The following is a 21,171-nucleotide window of genomic DNA, read 5'->3' as shown; positions in this document are numbered from 1 at the left end:
GGCCATAAGCTAATGTGTGTCTTTTTGTTGTGCCGGACCATCTGTTTTTGTACTAAGGAGGTTGACAGGTTTCTTAAATATACGTAGCTTGTGCAAGATCAAGAGAATAAGTACATCTTTTTATAAGCCAATTTGACAGTCATTTTTCATGACATCTATTGCAACTATGACCTTTCCTTTCTTTTTCCTAGTCTTCTGAACACTCTCAGAGCATAATGCCAAGGAACAAGTGACCCCGCACAGCAGATGGAGTCGCTCACTTGCTCTCATGTCTCATGGAAATGATGAGTTAAAGTCATTCTCCTATCTGCACATATCATAATAAAATCTCCCACAGTGAGCTGTCCCAATACTTACTTATTACTAAACATCACAAACATCTTTCATCATTACAAAAGCTTGGAAGCGGAGCATGCCCTCCTAAAAATTTCAGCTTACACTTCAGTCCAATAGTCAACAACATGGCCTATTTGAGAATGTTCACTTTTAAACAGGTTTTAGTTAGCATGACTTAGTGCCAGCAACAATGATTACCAAAATACGAAGGGCAATGAAAACATGTTGGAAGATTTAGATATTAACTAGAAAAGAGGCTGTAGTGTTGTATCTCAAGGAAGAACTTGAAACTGTTAAATCTTGATGCATTATGTAGAACTGTAGTTAAAGGTTAGAATGATAATTGACCAAGCACTGGCTAAATTTATGCCTAATAGAAGCATTTGTGATTGGAAAGAGCTTACATAGTGCACAGTCTATGTGATGAAGCTTCTAAAGAAACAGCAACTACTGCACGATAGGTGTAAAACAAAGCAGAGAGTTAGAGAGATGCTAAATGAAATCCCTTTAGCTGTAAAAAGACAATGCTAGAAGGCTACAGCAGCTGCTATAATGGAATGTTATTCAAAGACAGCTCACAAAACCCAAAGAAACTTGGGTCATTGTGAAACTGTTAATGGTACAGTAATTAGTGTTCAGATACTCATGGATGGCATAGTATGTGAAACTGAGGATGACAGTGTAAACACAGAAATGTACCTCCATTTTCCAATGAAGGAACGAGGTATACTGTCCCAGTTTAACACTCACACCACAGCAAAGGTGAGCAATATAAGTGGCAGAGGCATGCTAAAATCACTAAAACTGAACAACGCCCTATGGTATGAGGAAAATTCCACTATATAGAATTTGCATCTGAGGTAGCCTCTGTTTTAACCATAGTATACCATAGATCCCTCACACAAAAGACTGTGCACAGTAATTGGAGGAAAGCACAGGTCACACCCATCAACAAGAAGGGTAGCAGAAGCGATCAATGAAAGCACCATCCAATCTCATTGACATTCATTTGTTGTAGAATCTTAGGACACATTCTGAGTTCAGACATAATGATTTATCCTAAACACAATGTCCTCCTTCGTACCAACTGTAATTAATTCCAAAAACTTTGGTCTCATGGACGGAACATGTGCTTCTTGTATGTGACATTCTAAAAACCAGGGATCAAGTCAGTCAGGTGGATGTAGTATTTCTTAACATTTGATTCAGTACCACATGAATAGTTACAACAAAAGGACTATAATAATGATGAACTTGCAAATTGCGATTATGGTCCCACATCAGTTGAAGAATATTTCAGAACAAATGAAAATTTGTGCCAGTTACGAGCGGTCACCTTAAGCTCTCTGGCTATCTTCTAGAAGCAGCCACTATCTCCATTTGTCTTTGTGTCTACTCTCCCGTGTGCTCCTGGAAGTGTGCTTGGATAGCCAATCTGGTTAAGGCAACAATTGAGAAAACCGGGCTCAAGTCTCAGTCTCACATAAATTTGCATTCATTCTTTCTGAAATATTCTAAGCTGATATAGAACGATAATCGCAATTTGTGAGTTCATTCTGTATTGAAATATTATGAGGAGGATAGGTTGCAATCACCATACAATGGAGATGTTGAGTCACAGACATGCACAGCGAAAAGACTGCTAAACAAGTGAGATTTTGGCCAAAAAGCATTCTTCTAAAGTAAACAACACACACACACACACACACACACACACACACAAAACCACTGTCTGTAGCTGCTGACACCTGACTGCGAATGAGAACAATACACTTGATGGGAGTAGCGATCTGGGTGGTGGGGTAAGGAGGAGCCTGCGTCAGGGAGGGGGTAGGGTGTGTGACGGTAATGTGCTGCTTGTGTGAGCATACTGGGATGTGGTGGGTCAGCTAGGTGCATTTGTGGGGTTGGATTGGAGGGGGAGGGGAAGCAGAAAAGGAAAGAAGTGGGGTGTTGATGGAATAAAAGGCTGTGTAATGCCAGAGTGGGAGGAGGGAAGGGGACATGTGAATGAAAGACAGTGACTAATGAAAGTTGAGTGCAGATGGGTTATATGGGAACATAGGGTATATTGTAGGGAGGGTTCCCACCTGCACTGTTCAGAAAAGCTTGTGTTAGTAGGAAGGATCCAAATGGTACAGAATCTGAAGCAGTCATTGAAGTGAAGAATATTGTGTCAGGCAGTGTGTTCAGCAACTGGGTGGTCCAAGCATCTCTTGACTACAGTTTGTTAAAGGCCATTCGTGTGGACAGATGTCTTGTTGATTATTATGTCCATATAGAACACAGCACAATGGTTGCAGCTTTGCTTTTAGATCACACAACTACTTTCACAGGTAGTCCTGCCGTTGATGGGATAGGTGATGGTCGTGACCAGACTGGAGTAGGTCTCTGTATGCTCACGCAAGCAGCACTTTATCATCCCCCACTTCTACTCTGCTATCCCTCCCCCTCCCTGACCCAGCCTTGTTCATAAGGTGCCTTGCAAGTAGAAGCACCCATGTGAGCACAGGTGTGAATGCAATCACTCACACCTCAACATGTTCAGGAACAGCCATTCATCTACATGCTTGCCTCTACTTCCACGTAGGGCAAGCACATTAGCACGGCACATAGGTGCAAGTTGTTTAGGCATAAATGCAACTTTACCTCACCACCCAGATTGCTTCTCCCATCATTCGCAGTTGCTCGCAGTTTGGCCTTGGCGGTCAGAATAGTGGTCGTGTATGTGTGAATTGTGCTTGCGTGAATGTGCTTTTAGATGTGGTGTCTGCTTTAGAAGAAGCCCTTTTGACCGAAAGGTGGCCTGGGAGAAGGAGAAAAAAGTCTTTAACAAGTTGACCGCCATCCCTCCTCCATATCGAACCTATCATCCACCAGCAATACCTCCACTTTAACAGCTGCCACCCATTCCACACCAAGAAGTCCTTTGCATAGAACATAGCCACCTGTGGCTGCCCCATCTGAAATGACAATCAGACCCTCTCCAAATATACCAAGGGTCTCACTGAGGCCTTCGCAGACCGAAATTACCCTCCCAACTTTGTACAGAAACAGACCTCCTGAGCCTTATCTCTCCAGTCAGCCAGCACTTCCCAGAATCCCACCATCCAGCCACAAAGGAGCATTCTCCTCGTGGCTCAGTACTATCCAGGACTGGAGCAACTGAATCATATTCTCTGCCAGGGTTTGTCATTCCCTGCAATGAGGGATATCCTACTCATTATCGTTCCAACATCTCCTACAGTGGTTTTCCGCTGGCCATCGGACCTACACAACATCCTCATACATCATTAGTCCACCCTTGCTCCCAACGCATTGCCTCATGACTCATATCCCTGTAATAGATGAAGAGGTAAGTTCTGTCCCATACATACTTCCACCACCACCACTACCACCCCCCCATTCCAGTTTGGTCCCAAGCATCACCTATCCAATCAAAGGCAGAGCTACCTGTGAAAGCAGCCATCTGATCTACAAGCTGAGCTACAACCACTGCAGCGCATTTCATGTGGGCATAATAGCCAATGAGATGTCTGCGTGAATGATCACCGACAAACTGTTGCCAAGAGACAACTTGACAACCCAGTTGCTGAGCATGCTGCCCTTATTCAGTTCAGCGACTGCTTCACAGTCAGTGCCATCTGGATCCTTACTATCAGCATCAACTTTTCTGAATTGCGCAGGTGGGAACTCTCCCTGCAGTATATCCTACATTTGCATAACTCCTCTGGCCTCAGCATTTGTTACTGTCTTTCACTCACATGTAGCCTTCTCTGCTCCCACTTAGGCACTATATTGCCTTCTTTTCCACCAACACACCCACAGTCTTTTTACTTCTCTCCTTTTTCGAACTCCCTTTCCTCCTATGTCGCTGTCCAACCTCCCAATGGCACATAGCTGCCCTACACTGTCGCCACCACGTCCCTGTATGCTCACATAAGCAGCACTTGACCACCCCACACCCCTACTGTCCTATTCTCCCCCTTCCCTGCCCCAGCCTTCTCCTCCCTCTCCCAGCCACCTCCTTATCCCACCATCCAGATACTTCTCCCATCATGTGTAGTTGTTTGCAGTCAAGCTCGGTGGCCAGAGATAGTGGTCATGTGTATGCTTGAGTGATTATGCATGCGAGTGTGTTGTCTTCTTTAGAAGAAGCTCTTTTTGTAGTGCCTGTCTGCAACTCAACATCTTGACTATGTAGTGAGTAACAATTGATCTCTTTCATATTGCCATAATTACATCCTGGATTTTTCATTGTTTGATTTAATTCTTAATAAATGTGGCTGTTGATCAGCAGTGCAGTGTCTCAAGACGCTGCATGCCATAACAAGGTAGTGACGAGAGAAAACAGCGTGTCAAGCTATGCGAGAATCACGCTGATATAGTGCAAACATGTAGGAGAGTAGACACCAGTACAAATGGAGATCTGAGTCACTCTTGGAAGCATGCTCAGATAGCCGAAGTGGCCAAGGCGACTACTTGTGACAACTGGGTAATCCAGATTCGAGTCCCAGCCCGGCGCAAATTTTCATATGTTCTGAAATATTCTACACACTGCACTGCACTATAATAAGGACTATGCCTGTTATCTTGCATGGTGAGTCATCAACAGGTGTAGAAATGACTTCAGGCTTGTCACAGGGAAGTGTGTGTGTGTGATCCTTGCTGTTCATATTGTGTATTGGTGACCCAGCAGACAATGTTAATATTTGAGATGATGGTGTTATCTACAATAAAGTACTATATGAAAAATGTTGCTCAAACAGATTTTGATAAGATAATGGTGAAAAACATTGACAACTTACTGTAAATGTTCTGAAATGTAAAACTGTGCAATTCACGAACTGTAAGAACATAGTGATACTGTGACTACAATATCAGTGGGTCACAATCGGCATAATTGAACTCGTACTGATGTGTAGGTTGGACACTGTGCTGATCTGAAATAGAATGATCACATAGGCTGTCATGGGCAAAACTGCATTATTGTGTTGCTACATTGACTAATATTTTGCCCACTGTTGCAATTTGCTACTATCTCAGTATGTACCAATTGTTGATCCTCTGCATGTCTGCATAGAAAAGAGAAAATAAATAAATGTTGTCAATTTTCCATTCAACTTCACGTTTGTGATCATTCTCAAATTTTTTAGAAAAAGTAGCATAAGCTCAACTTCTGCTAAAGGGTTATGACATTGTGAAGGCTAGCTACATATACAGTGAAAATGTACTAAATTCATTAGACAGTACATTACAGGCTACTGGTATATTTTGTGATGTGTCAAAGTTTCTCATGTATATACTGGGTGGTTATAATTAAACTTTTCCTATTTAACACCTTATAACACAAAAACCAATTACCGTATGAGTACCAGACTTGGTAGCATTAATGTCAAGAACATGGGGAAGAGAAATAATTTAGAATCAATTAAATTGAAGAACTTTTAATGTTCTGCTACGATATGTCATACCATTACATACCGGTACCATTACTGTCCATAGGTACGCCGGCTACCTTTTCTTGATATGCTGCACTTCAGATCCGCACATGTGTGAATGTGCCCTGATAAACCCTGTCCTTCAAGTAGCGCCACAACCAGAAATCACAGGGAGTGAGATCAGGTTATCATGCTGGCCAAGCTTTTGGAAACATCCACTGATAATTTGATCATTTCCAAATGTGTTTCAGAGAAGCAAGTGATCTCCACAATTTCACTAGCGATGTGCAGTGGGGTCCACATCTTGCATGAAAACTGTTGAGGTCAATGCATCTCTCTCCTGTAGAGCAGGTATGACATGCTGGTGAAGCATATCACAGTAATGCTGGCCAGTCACACTGCACGTCTTTGGTCCTTGAGTGCCAGCCTGTTCAAAAAAGAATGGGCCAATGATGAACGTAGCCATGAAGCCACACCATATGGTGACATGTTCACCAACCAGAGGAACTTCATGCACAGTGACTGGAGGTCAAGATCCCCACACTCGGCAATTCTGTGTGTTCGCCTCATCTGTCAGAGAAAAATGAGCTTCGTTTGCCCATAGGATGGTCCAGGGCCAGCCCTTGTCAACTTCAATCCTTGCGAGAAAGTGGAGAGTGAAGTCAGCATGTCGTTGCACATCCTGTGGTGCAAGCTGCTGTATGATATGGATCTTGTATGTAATCCATTTGAGAATGGTTTGAAGCAACTTCCATACAGTGGGCCATGGGATGTTCAACTGTCGTGACACAGCATGCATGCCGCCTGACAATTGGGAATTGCATGTAGCGTTGTCTGCCATAGCAACAGCTACCTGTGGTGCAACCGATTATTAGCCTCTTACCAGAGAGATGCCCAGTTCTCCAGCTGATTCAAACTTCATCATGCTCTGCGTAGCAGGTGGAGAAAGAGTACCATTTCATAATCCTTTAGCTGGCGATATCCTCGAAGTGCAGCTGCAGCATTACTATTGTTTTGATAATAGAGCTTCACCAATAATTCCCTGCTCCTTTTGTCCACGCTCATGTTGAGACGTCAACAAGTGCACTGTGACTGGTCAGGTGTGTGAGACTATGAATCACAGTGACTGATCACAGCACCTGGTGACTGTAGTGACGCATGGAAATCGTGCACCCCAACTCTGGACATTAATGCTACCAAGTTTGGTACTCATATGGTAATTAGTTTCCATGTTATAATATGTTAAATAGGGAAAGGTTAATTATAACCACCCAGTATAGCAGTGACCTTCCATCAGTTTACATTATCATGTGCAAAGTTTTTTTTTTTGTTTGCAGGTGATACGAACATTGCAATAAATAGTAAATCACGTATAGTCTTAGAAAGATCAGTGAGTGTAATTCTCATGGACATTAATAAATGGCTCCTAGCCAGTTCTTTGTCCCTAATCCTTGAGTCTGTCAGTGACCAAATAGGACTATGAACATCTGGCATTTACAGACTTAGTTCCAAGTATGGCGTTCAGTACATCGGCCATACACATTGTGCATCTCATGGTGATGTTTGGAGCATGGGAAGAACAGTTGCCTCGGTTAAACTTCAAAGCTGTGCTGTGCCAATGGCTTTAAGGGGTTTGGTCATCAAAAAGGCATTACAAATGTGATTACATGAAAGCCTTGTCAACTAGGACAGTAGTCTCTAGCTGAGCTCTGCAAGGGATTTGGCATTAGCAAAAATACATCAGGAATGCTGTAATGTGAAAGTGGCAGAGGCAGTGTGTGCAATAGACAAGCAGCAGGAGGGCTCAACACCTGGGCCCCTTGCACCGCGCCAGTCTGACCTCCCACCCCTTCCCTCTACCCACCCCGCCCCCTGGTCCCACCACCACTGGCCACAATATTTCTTCCAGAGGCTAGCAATTGTCCCACCTGTTGGGCCCTCAGCAGAGGAGTATGTGGTCCAGTGGCTATAAAGGAATGAATTGGACTTGAATACGACACCTCACCTGAAGACAATGATTGGGAAACCGGTCAAAACATTGCAACATCTGACACTACAACTCGGCTGATAACCTGAGAAGATTTCATTAGTGAAATTCAGCGATAAATTCTGCATTCCCATAATGCATTTTGAACATCACTGCTGCCCTGTGCAAAATACTTAATTCCTTTAGCTACCATGTTCCCTAAGTTTTATATTTAAGTTTAATAGTTAGGTGCACTTACTTTTCTTCTGTAACTTGTAGTTCCTTTTTTGCATTTGCAGACATAAAACACACCCTTTCACTTCACTGATGCAATGCAGCATTCTCCACATGGCCAGCTTATCTTTCTGAAATCCAGTTAGCAATGTCGTATGCTTGAATTTTAGTCAGGAATCTGATCCCTCATTTCTTCTTCTGAGCTACTACAACAGACTTCCACCAGGGTTAATATGAAGTTGTAATTAGTATACAAATTGAGCTCCTCTCGAGCTATTGTGTTCAAGAATTTTTACATAACTCTTTAAATATGGCTTTTCCATAGTGTTCAATAAATCAATTATATTGTAGTGTCACTACACAGAATCCTATACAGCATTCATTACTTCCTTGGTTGTTTTTCAAGACTTCCATCCATTTTTGAATTTATTACAAATAGCAGTGTGTAAACATGTAATGATGGGTGTAATGTTTCACTGTGCAGCTGGAGAAGATATTTGACGAATTGTCAGGAAGGCTAAGTGAAGTGCTGTCTGCACGTCATTCTGGTGTTCTCTTAAGCCTTGGCCAGGCTTGCCAGCGTCTCGGGGTACAGCAGCATCGTTTTATGAAGGTGAGAGGACACTGTCAGCCTTACTTCTGCTGACAGTCTTTTTATACCTAGTTAAATATTTATGAAAATTATGTTAAGGGTTTAAGATGAAGGATAGCAAATATAAAAAGTAAACCTAAGTCATTTATGCATTTTTTCAATCACTTCCCAATGTGTCAGGTGTTATTTGATGGCTGTAATATGTAGGCCTGTACATAGAAAAGATAACTAAGGTAATATTGTGTGCAGCACATAAATATGCTAGTTAGCTAATTGTTAAATTGAGCAAGGGACTCCTGGAGAGGTTGATAAATTTTGCTATCTCAGAAGTAGATCTGAAAGATGCCTGAATTGCATGAGGCAAAACGTATTTCTGTTGAAAAAAACACTATGAAGACCAAGGTGTGGATCTTGAGACCAGAAAAAGATTCATGGAAATCTGCTTAGAGCACAGTCTTTTGTAGGTGCAAAATGTAGACTATTGGGAAGACAGAAATGATAATAGGTGCAGAAGTGTTTGAAATGTTGTGTTACAGGAGGCTGTTAAATATGAGGTGGGTTGCTTAATAAATGAAGGAGTCATGCAATGAGTCAAAGAGAAAATTTTTTATTTAAGTTGTAGTTTATCTGTAGTTGAACGGATGGTGGAAGGAAAGGATTGCAGTGGTGGTCAGAGCAAACCTAGGGTTGAGGGCATCGTACTAGTGTAACAAAAGAGAATATTTTGGGTTTTTTTCAGACTATGTTTTTTGTGACCAGCCAGTTAGACAATGTAATTTTTCTTCATCATCATCATCATCATCATCATCATCATCATCATCATCATTTAAGACTGATTATGCCTTTCAGCGTTCAGTCTGGAGCATAGCCCCCCTTATACAGTTCCTCCATGATCCCCTATTCAGTGCTAACATTGGTGCCTCTTCTGATGTTAACATTGGTGCCTCTTCTGATGTTAAACCTATTACTTCAAAATCATTCTTAACCGAATCCAGGTACCTTCTCCTCGGTCTGCCCCGACTCCTCCTACCCTCTACTGCTGACTCCATGAGTCTCTTGGGTAACCTTGCTTCTCCCATGCGTGTAACATGACCCCACCATCTAAGCCTGTTCGCCCTGACTGCTACATCTATAGAGTTCATTCCCAGTTTTTCTTTGATTTCCTCATTGTGGACACTCTCCTGCCATTGTTCCCATCTACTAGTACCTGCAATCATTCTAGCCACTTTCATATCCGTAACCTCAACCTTGTTGATAAGGTAACCTGAATCCACCCAGCTTTCGCTCCCATACAACAAAGTTGGTCGATGGTACTGACTTCCTTCTTGCAGAAGAGAGTAGATCGTAGCTGAGCGCTCACTGCATTAGCTTTGCTACACCTCGCTTCCAGTTCTTTCACTATGTTGCCATCCTGTGAGAATATGCATCCTAAGTACTTGAAACCATCCACCTGTTCTAACTTTGTTCCTCCTATTTGGCACTCAATCCGTTTATATTTCTTTCCCACTGACATTACTTTCGTTTTGGAGATGCTAATCTTCATACCATAGTCCTTACATTTCTGATCTAGCTCTGAAATATTACTTTGCAAACTTTCAATTGAATGTGCCATCACAACTAAGTCATCCGCATATGCAAGACTGCTTATTTTGTGTTCACATATCTTAATCTCCCCCAGCCAGTCTATTGTTTTCAACATATGATCCATAAATAATATGAACAACAGTGGAGACAGGTTGCAGCCTTGTCTTACCCCTGAAACTACTCTGAACCATGAACTCAATTTACCGTCAACTCTAACTGCTGCCTGACTATCCATGTAAAGACCTTTAATTGCTTGCAAAAGTTTGCCTCCTATTCCATAATCTTGTAGAACAGACAATAACTTCCTCCTAGGAACCCGGTCATATGCCTTTTCTAGATCTATAAAGAATAGATACAATTCCCTGTTCCACTCATAACACTTCTCCATTATTTGCCGTAAGCTAAAGATCTGGTCCTGACAACCTCTAAGAGGCCTAAACCCACACTGATTTTCATCCAATTGGTCCTCAACTAATACCCGCACTTTCCTTTCAACAATACCTGAGAAGATTTTACCCACAACTCTGATTAAAGAGATACCTCTGTAGTTGTTACAATCTTTTCTGTTTCCATGTTTAAAGATTGGTGTGATTACTGCTTTTGTCCAGTCTGATGGAACCTGTCCCGACTCCCAGGCCATTTCAATTATCCTGTGTAGCCATTTAAGACCTGACATTCCACTGTATTTGATGAGTTCCGACTTAATTTCATCCACCCCAGCCGCTTTATTGCACTGCAATCTATTGACCATTTTTTCCACTTCCTCAAATGTGATCCTATTTCCATCATCATTCCTATCCCATTCTACCTCGAAATCTGAAACATTACTGATCGCATTTTCACCTACATTGAGCAACTCTTCAAAATATTCCCTCCATCTGCCCAAGGCATCCACAGGATTCACCAGCAGTTTTCCTGACCTGTCCAAAATACTTGTCATTTCCTTACTACCTCCCTTTCGAAGACTGCTAATTACACCCCAGAATGGTTTCCCAGCAGCTTGAACCATAGTCTCCAACCTGTTTCCAAAGTCTTCCCACGATTTCTTCTTGGATGCTGCAATTATCTGTTTGGCTTTGTTTCTTTCTTCAACATAACTTTCTCTGTCTACCTGGGTTCTGGTATGTGTAGCCATTTTTGATACGCCTTCTTTTTCCTTTTACCGGCTGCCTTGACTGTATCATTCCACCAAGCTGTTTGCTTCATCCTACTTTTACACACTACTGTTCCAAGACATTCTTTAGCCACTTCTAGTACTGTATCCCTGTACCTTGTCCATTCCGTTTCCAATGACTGTAATTGACTACATTCAACTAACTGGTACCTTTCTGAGATCGCTGTTATGTACTTGTGCCTGATTTTCTTATCCTGAAGTTTCTCCACTCTTATCCTCCTACATATGGACCTGACCTCCTGCACTTTCGGCCTCACAATCCCAATTTCACTGCAGATTAAACAATGATCAGTGTCGTCAAAGAATCCCCTGAATACACGTGTGTCCCTCACAGCCTTCCTGAATTCCTGATCTGTTATTATATAGTCAATGACAGATCTGGTTCCCCTGCCTTCCCAAGTATACCGGTGAATGTTCTTATGTTTAAAAAAGGAGTTTGTGATTACTAAGCCCATACTGGCACAGAAATCCAAGAGTTGTTTCCCGTTTCTGTTGGCCTCCATATCCTCTCCAAATTTACCCATAACCTTTTCATACCCTTCTGTTCGATTTCCAATCCTGGCGTTAAAATCACCCATGAGCAGAACACTGTCCTTGTCCTTTACTCTAACAACTACATCACTGAGTGCCTCATAAAAACTATCCATCTTATCTTGATCTGTCCCTTCACAATGCGAATATACTGACACAATCCTAATTTTCTTGCTAGACACTGTCAAATCTATCCACATCAGTCGTTCGTTTACATACCTTATTGCAACTACGCTGGGTTCCATTTCTTTCCTGATGTAAAGCCCTACACCCCATTGTGCTATTCCTGCTTTGACTCCTGACAGGTAGACCTTGTATTCTCCCACTTCCTCTTCTTTCTCACCCCTTACCCGAATGTCACTAACAGCTAAAACGTCCAGCCCCATCTTACTTGCAGCATCTACCTATATTAATAGCTCCCCATCTCATTACCATTTGTTTGCCAAGTCGTATCTTAGGAGTCCCTAGTTTGTCAGTTAGAGGTGGGACTCCGTCACCTCCAAAGGTCCGAGGCATTTTGCTCTGATTGTAGCCAGCATCATATTTAAAGTACCAGGGATGCAGGTTGCTAGCCTTACTTGCCCCGAGTCCCATTGGGTTTTACCCCTAACGGCTGAGGGACTAACTGGTGGATTTGGTAGTCTTTGCCGTATGAGCACAAAGGTGACCACGACTCAGAATATGTCCGAGATGCCCAGCCTTATTCCAAAGTAACTGGTATCGCGACTTTCAGGACCACTTACTTGGCCACTCATACGTTGCCCGTGGTTCATGAACTAGGACATGACTACAGGAACCCACACCATGAACCATACGTTGCCTGTGGTTCATGAACTAGGACATGACTACAGGAACCCACACCATGAACCATACGTTGCCTGTGGTTCATGAACTAGGACATGACTACAGGAACCCACACCATGTAATTTTTATACATAGTATTTCAAGGATTCACCTAGCCATTTTGAAAAGTCTTTCATTCACATTCATTATGGTTTGCACAGCACCTGACAATGCAGTGTTCATTGTTAAATGAAATTGTGCATAAAAATTAACCTGGCTGGACACCTGAAATTACACCATCCATCGGTCTTGTGTGCATAACCCCATGATTCATACCTGCTTTTTATTTTACAACAAAACAATAACCAAAAATTTTCTCCTTTTGCTTTGAGGTGTCATGACCTTCCTAGGCATAATTTTTTTTTTTTTTTGTATTAACAGTAAAGTTGTTATAACAAGGGAACATGTTATGCATTCATTGTAAGGACATCAAAAACTGGTTTTCCATTCCATTGCAAGTACACCAACTCTTCATGTACAAAGGGTTTAAATGCATGTCCATATCAAAAATGAATACAGCTTTTTTTATTTCAAATACAAATTGTTTTCTCAACTTACTCCCCTTTTAGAGTTATATGCATTTCCCAACATCCTAGCCATTTTAAGCCCTCCAAATAACGCAAATTGTCAAGCTTTTTAAAAGTATGATAACAATCTCAAAGACAAGCAGAACTTTTTATATTTTATGTTCATGAACTAGAAGCTACTCAGCTATTGACACTCTCGCTTCAGTGAATCTGACTGTTTGTCAGTGAGAACACAATTGTCATCAAATTGGTGTTGACAGATTACCATAAAACTACAGTTAATGGAAAGAGTGTTATCCTAAAGAAATGGCCTATGTAGATTCAGTATATGAAGTTGTGCCAGTAAAATTGAAGATAGTGTGTATAGAATACATCTCGTAAGAGATGTTGGGCAGGTTTCCTGATGTTTTGCAGATACTTAAAATTTTGTGTTTACAGTGTGTTAACGGAGTCAACCCAAAACAATACTTTCATGGGACATTCAGCATTATCGTAAATGATCAGTTTATTTCTTATTACAAATGTTTTTTTGTAAATTATAATTTTGTGTGTGTGTGTGTGTGTGTGTGTGTGTGTGTGTGATAGAGCTGTCTAAATTTAGTCTGGTGCAGTAACTGGATTAATGGCATTTAGTATCAGATACTAAAAAATATGAAGAATAGTGACAATATTATGAAAAGGATAGTTGATACTCGCTATATAGTGGAGATGCTGAGTCCCAGATAGGTACCAGAAGTCCAGCATCAACTGAGTAACACTGCTGTGTGGTGGTAGCAATTAGACAGCGAGGAAGGGGTGGTGTACAAGATGGCAGATCATGCAAGACATGGGGAACAAACGTTCTCGGTTAAACACCTCAAATGTGATAACGGTATTGAGTTGCATTAGTAATTTGGCTGTGTGGCTTGCTCTTGATCTATCTGTAACAACATCAGACGCTGAAATATGGATAAACATTTGTTCGCCCTGTCTTCCTTGCCCAACATGACTTTTCTCGCATGCTGATCAATGTAGCATTGCCTGGCCGCTACTGGCTTACAGCAGCCTGTACTATTTACACACATCATTAGACCAAATATAGCACTAAAGCAATTCATGACTTCTCTGTTGAATTGATACACAAAATATTAGTGAGAACAAAATGTGAACATAGAAATCAGCATCTGAAGCTATTAAACAGGAACACATCACAAATGTGCCCTCCATTGTCTGACAAAGCACATCTTAGACCCACCTGGTGGCTGGAATCACTGCTAGGAGATGCCTCATGGTGTTTTATCAAGGTTGATTCTAAATATTAGATTGATGAATAAGTTTGTAGCATTTTTTGTTTTGCATGTTGGTATTCCAATTGCTATGGGTTTATTTATCAATTGTCATTTTTTATTTCTAGTTCACTGTTGCTATTTTAGTTTATATTTTGCCATTAGGAGATAGTGAGTGGACCTATGGATGCTAGTAAACGGAGTGCCAAGTGGAGAAATCAGAACATTTCCGACATATTCTTCTGTTTGAGTTCAACAGAGGGTAACGGCAGCAGAGGCATTTGAGAAGTGTATGGGGATAATACCATTTGACAGAGCAGGGCAGGAAAATGGTTTTTCCATTTTAAGGAGGATCTTTTTTTTTTTGACATTAGTGACTCTCCACGTTAAGGAACCTGTTCAGGGTTTGATGATGATCATTTAAATACTTTAATCCACAGTGATCCACGTCAGTGTACTTGAGAACTGGAAAATGCGATCAGTCCACCATCTTATGACATTTTCATGCTAAGGTAAAGGTTAAAAAACCAGGTTATGGGTACCACATGCTCTAAGCAAAAAATCACCATATCAGCTGGTGACCGTATGTGATTCTCTGCATGCTCATTATCAGTTGGCTCGCAAACAACACTGACCATTCCTGTCCTGTATTGTTATTGGTCATGAGAAAGGGTGCCTTTGTGCTAACGTAAGGAAAAGAAAGAGATGGATGAGCCCCAGCAAAGCAAAAACTCCCCATACAGAGACCTGTCAGAGTCCTGAAAAGGTAATGTTGTGCATCTGGGGAACAGTGGCGGTGTAGTGTACTAAAATAGCTTCCCCGAGGTTTAAACCAGCACTGCTAACATTTATTTTCAACAACTGAGATGTTTTGCAGACACAATCCAGGAACAAGGACCAGGAAGACTGCATGAAGTGATGCTACTCCACAACAATACTCCCCTGCAGTCTGCTAGACTGACAAGAAACATTGTATGTGAGTTAGGTTCGGATGTCATTCTGCACCCACCTCATTCAACTGATCTCTCGGCCTCAGATTTTCACCTTTTCCACTCTGTGTCAAATAATTTTCAAGGAACTTCCTTTCCAGATGGAAATTTGCTCCAAACACGGCTCAACAAGTTCTTCACTTCAAAACCATGTGTTTTCTGCAGTTGCAGAATCGAAAAGTTACCCCGCATAGGCAGATCTGTAAATAGTGGAGGAGAACACATTCTTGATGTATAAAGTCTCTGTTATTTTTGTCTGTTGTGTTTATTATACTTACAGAAAAATGCCACAAACTTATGCACAAACCTAATATTTGAGGGATTAATCATAAAGTTGCTTGTTGCATTCTCAGATCAATAAGCATTTCTGTTGTATTTCAAAATAGCTTGCATTTATAATTTTGCTCATTTCATTTTTAGGAACTGTTCCAATGTTTTGAGTGTTGGGAACCTGATGACCGACAGATAAAATCTGTGTGGCAAATTGCCACGTTAAAAAAATTTTCTGAAAATGACTCGGAACAGAAGGTGAAAGTTCAACTTCATGGGTCGCTGCTTCTTCAGGCACTACTGTCTTTCAAGAAGCCTATCAAGGTAAATATCTGTGAGATAATAGCACGTTAACAATGTGATATGCTGTAAAATATATGAAAAATAACAAAGAAAGTTGTCAAAAGAGAAAATGTATTTAATCTTTTGATTGCTGTGTACACTTACAGCAGTCAGAGAGCATGATGCCCAGGTGTGGTTCACTGCTACAGCAGATCAGTACTGAGCTCTTGGTGTGGTTGACTGCTGTAGTGGTTTTGAGGTATGCATTTGGTCGTCATTTAGCTGTGGTGGAATACAAGGCCCATTTTGATTGCAGTGCTGCTGACATACCGTATTTACTCGAATCTAAGCCGCACTTTTTTTCCGGTTTTTGTAATCCAAAAAACCGCCTGCGGCTTAGAATCGAGTGCAAAGCAAGCGGAAGTTATGAAAAATGTTGGTACGTGCCGCCACATCTAACTTCTGCCGTCGAATATATGTACCGCTACGCAGGCAATTTTGTAGGCACAAAGATAAATACTGGCGCCAAAACCTCTGCGTCAGTAAATAATTTTTTTAAAAAAAGTGGAAGACGAGGTTTTTTTCTTCGCCGCGAGTTTCGACCACTGCATTTTCATACATTATCCAACGAAGTAAATACAAATTCCGTATTGTTCATCTTCAAATGTAACACGATTTCAGTGTACTACGAAAATCTGACTGGCAAGACTGTTTGGGATGTTTGTCAATATGGCCAACTCTACGTTCTGAATTTTTTCCTATCTGTGAGAAGAGATGGTTGCTAATAGGAACCTGATGAAATTTGAATCACATACAGTATTCTCTTCACCATAAGAATAATACGAATATAAACATTTTGCCATGTATTCTTTCGTGTTTGCTGCTATATCATTTAAATCCTGTCTGCCTAATAAACCACGAAACTAGAGTGAGACAACAGCAAACGCGGAAGAATATACGTATCATCTCATGTTTATATTCGTAATATTCTTATGCCTAATAGTGATGCAGCCAGAAATGAAGAACGGCAATTGACTTACATTTTTACATCTAATATGACTCTAATTTTTGTGCAGAATTTGATGTAATAAAGAAGCGGCCGCAAAGATTTTCAAACGGAGAAAAATTTTCGCCTAACTCTCGTTCAGAACATGTTCTATCATACGCAGTCTATTATTTGATTCTTGTTGATCATTATCAAAGAAAGCAGCAGTGTAAGTAACAACAAATAGCAGTCTTGTCATTGTTTCGCTTATGAGACGATTCCTCTCTCTTCTTTTTATTGTACGCGGCGGTAGCGCGCACAAAAGCAAGCCATGCCGCGAGCCGCGACAGGCCGTAAACACGCACTATCAGAATGCGACAAACAATGCATGACACAGTGCAGTAATGCATTTTCAGCCTAAGAGTGACGCAAACACCTATAACAAAGAAAACGGCATTTATCAGATCAAAGCAAAATAAGCAATCGATTCAAACCAGACGAAGCACGTGAGAAAGGAAGGGTACCCGTATAAATACAGACGGAGCGCCTGACGCATAGCAATGGCTGCATGGTAAAGCTTAACTGCTAAGCTTACGACTGGAACCAAACTACTGTAGCTGTATCGTCATTCATTCGACCTACATTGTGTCTCATATTACAATGGACCAACTTTGTTTCGATTTGGAGGTGCGGCCTAAAACTTTTCTCTCCCCTTGAATTTCGAGTCTCAAATTTCAGGTGCGGCTTAGATTCGGGAATTTTTTTTTTTTTCCTTTATTTCGAATCAAATTTTTCAGGTGCGGCTTAGATTCGAGTGCGGCTTAGATTAGAGTAAATACGGTACTCTCAACATTCCTTATCATTTGCTCTTAACCCCTTTTTTTGTCTGCTTTTGATGGAATTTCACTACACTTTATTGTTTACTATAAGCCCAATAAATGGAATTTTGATAAATGTCCTGCAGTTTGTGACAATTTTGTAGTTTCGTGTTCGGTTGTTGCTGCAAACTGCAGTGAATAGTGTTAATATTGTAAATAAACACTACTAAATCCCTTAACATGTGTCCAGGCCTGAAACAATAAAATATTGAGTAGTGGCTAGTGTGTTGGAAGTGTGCAGCACCTAGTATCTGATGAGACCCACAAGATAACACCAAGGCAGTCCCACATGTTACAGTCAAAGGACTGTTGTAGATCTTTTAAAGTATCTGAGCTGTAATAAATTATTATATACACAGTTGTAGAGAATGGTCTACTAATTTGGGAGGGCAGGGGGGTTACAGAAAGTTGTGGCTCCTACACATCAGCAAAAGGCTAATCATATCAGTTGTGCATAATAACATGATTTTGTGAATATCCAGGCAGGAGGGTGTATGTCTTAATGAATGTCTGCCAAGAGACAGTGGGATAAAAGCTACTGCTTTGTAGTGACCTGGGTGATAAGACAAAATGGATAAGTGTACAAATATAGTGCATGTCACAAAGTATTGCCCATCTAATTCATTCCATAACATAATCTGTTCCATACTTTCAAGTAGAAGCAAACTTCTTCTTGCTCATACTTTGTGTAAATCCCAGCAGTTGAAATATGCACTGGTCTGAACTCGCCACAGTGCTTACCAAAGTACTTTTTCTGACATCATCATCATCTTCTTCTTCTTCTTCTTCTTCTCCTTCTTCTATGATCGAACAGTCCATGCGTGTACTGCTGGTTCATAGTGTCCGGCACAATGTTTCAACAATCAGATATGTCACCACCATTAGGTATGCTGATGAACTGAGCTCCTGAGGGTGTGCGGCCAACTAATGTCCCCTGCCCCCACAAGCTGCTAAGTCCACAGCTGGGCGGCGGCGGTCGCAGACACACTAGTACCAGCATCTGTGATAGCATTGATGTAAGTTCTCTGTCCCCCTGGTCACCAGATCAGTTTGTTTGCTGAGAGTCTTCTTAATTAAACTCAGTGCTGGTTCCCAAGCCAACATTATAGTCGCAATCTCGGTTGATGAGATTATCCCTGGTGCTAGTTTCTATGGCTTCTAACAACACTGTCCCAGTATTTGGAAGTTTGTGAAAGATCCTGGTACGTTCCATGTGTACTGTCTGTGCAATGTGTGTATCCCACATTGACATGGAATCTGATACACGCCAGCATTCTACAAACTAAGATCATCTTTGACGCTTCCCAATAATTCTAGTGTTTTATAGGGTGGGCAAAGTTTTTGCTTGGTGCTTCTTCAATGTGTCCCATTTTTTTCCCAATAGTGTGCCTCTGTGTGGCATAAAGGCAGTGGCTCCCTCTTTCTCTGTGACTTCTTCTGTCTCCAGAGGTTGTACTGTTGCAGTGGGGCAGAGGTGGCACGTCGTGTGCCATTCTGGGTATTCGTTTTTTCGGAATACAGTTCTGAGGTGTTCCATCTCCTGGGGCACGCACTCTGTATCTGAAATGGTGTGTGCCCTGTGTACTAGTGTTTTTAGTACCCCATTTCCGTGTGAAGAGTGGTAGCAGCTGTCTTCCTCATTGAAGTACTCCATATGCAAATTCACAGCCACAGGAGAGAGTGTGGTGCCTACTGCAACTCCTTCTGTTTGCTCATAGTATTCTCCATTAAAAAGAAAATATGTGGAAGTCAGGACATGCCTGAAATGGTCGGTGGTCCTCTCCCCCAACAGGAGGAGTTGCAATCGGCAACCCACTCTTGTCTGTGATCACGAATTTATATAAGAAGTACTTGAGAAGGAACCCCTGGCATCATCCATATGGAAACCTACACATTTTTTTCATTTTGTAGATGACACATTCATCACCTGGCCCCATGGAAGGGACAAACTGCTTGGCTCCCTTATACATTTGAACTCTACACATCCCAACATCAAATTCACTATGGAGACCAAAGTAGAAGGAAGATTGACATTCCTGGATGTCATGATCAAGAGAAGAGCTGATGGTGCCCTGGGCCATGGTGTGTATTGGGAGAAAACGCACACTGGTCTGTATATGTATGCAGAGAGCTGCCACCATGCTTTGCAGGGGAATGGGATACTAAAAACACTAGTACTCAGGGCGTGCACCATTCCAGACGCAGAGTCTGCCCCAGGAGCTGGGACACCTCAGAAACGTATTCTGAAGAAACATGTACCCAGAATGGCAGATTAGGTGCAATCTCCACCCCACCATAACAGTACAACCCGTGGAGATGGAAGAAGTCACAGAGGAAGAGGTGGCCACTGCTACTGTATACTCACACACTATTAGGAGAAATTGGACACATATTGAAGAAGCAATGAGTAAGAACTGTTTTTGTCCTCCCAATAAAACATGAGCATTGTTGGGAAGCATCAAAGGTGATCTTGGTTTATGGAAGGCCAGCATATACCAGATACCGTGTCAATGTGGGGTACATATGTTGGGCAGACAGTGTGCACTGTCAAAGGTTGTTGCTGAGAACACCAGAAGCACATTCAACTGATGTATCCTAACAAGTCAGCAGTCGCAGGGCACTGTTTGTCCAAGAATTACACGATGGAGTATGAATGTACCAGGTTCTTGGCACAAACTTCCAAATACTTGGAAAGAATCATTAGAGAGGCCATAAAAATTCACACCAGAGATGATCTCTTCAACCGAGATTGCTGCTATAATCTTAGCAAAGTCTTGGAAACCAGCACTGAGTTTAATTAAGAAGAATCTCAGCAAACAAAAAGATCTGGGGACAGATAACGTACATCAACGCTATCACAGACGCAGGCCCTAGCATGTTCGCAGTTGCCTATGTGCAGCCACGGACCATGGACAAAGCAGCTCACGAAGACAGAAGATATTAATTAGCTGTGCGCCCTCAGGAGCTCAGTTCATCAGTGCACGTGACAATGGCGACATGTCTGATCACTGAAATATTGTGCCTGTTGGGCGCTGTGAATTGGCAGTACACCCTTATACAGTTTGATCAACAAAAATGCCAGGAGAAACTGAAGAATCACATCATCTTTGTTTACCGCCAACGGGGTGTATATGAACCAGGAGATCTGGGAATTTTTTCATCAGGGAGAAAACTGGGAAAAACCCGGGATTTTTTTTAGAATTCCGGGAATTTTTTGTTGTTTTAGTTTTCAGTTAAAAGTTTTGTAATTTTGACTGGTAAGGACTGATACTCT

General features: G+C 41.6%; 1 protein-coding gene across 1 annotated transcript in view; it reads left to right on the top strand.

Annotated features, from left to right (window-relative positions):
• The window catches only part of LOC126191509 (nucleolar protein 9), a 50,270-nt gene that overhangs the window by 13,382 nt on the left and 15,717 nt on the right, over positions 1 to 21,171 (top strand). The window contains exons 5-6 of the mRNA XM_049932404.1: positions 8,462 to 8,590; positions 15,903 to 16,076. Of these exons, the coding sequence (XP_049788361.1) occupies positions 8,462 to 8,590; positions 15,903 to 16,076 (303 nt within the window). The remainder of the gene's footprint in view (positions 1 to 8,461; positions 8,591 to 15,902; positions 16,077 to 21,171) is intronic.

Source organism: Schistocerca cancellata, chromosome 6 (genome assembly GCF_023864275.1).
Source record: "Schistocerca cancellata isolate TAMUIC-IGC-003103 chromosome 6, iqSchCanc2.1, whole genome shotgun sequence".
In the NCBI taxonomy this organism is placed as follows: domain Eukaryota; kingdom Metazoa; phylum Arthropoda; class Insecta; order Orthoptera; family Acrididae; genus Schistocerca; species Schistocerca cancellata.
Note: the sequence above shows the minus strand (reverse complement) of the source record. Positions and strands in the feature narration are given on the sequence as shown.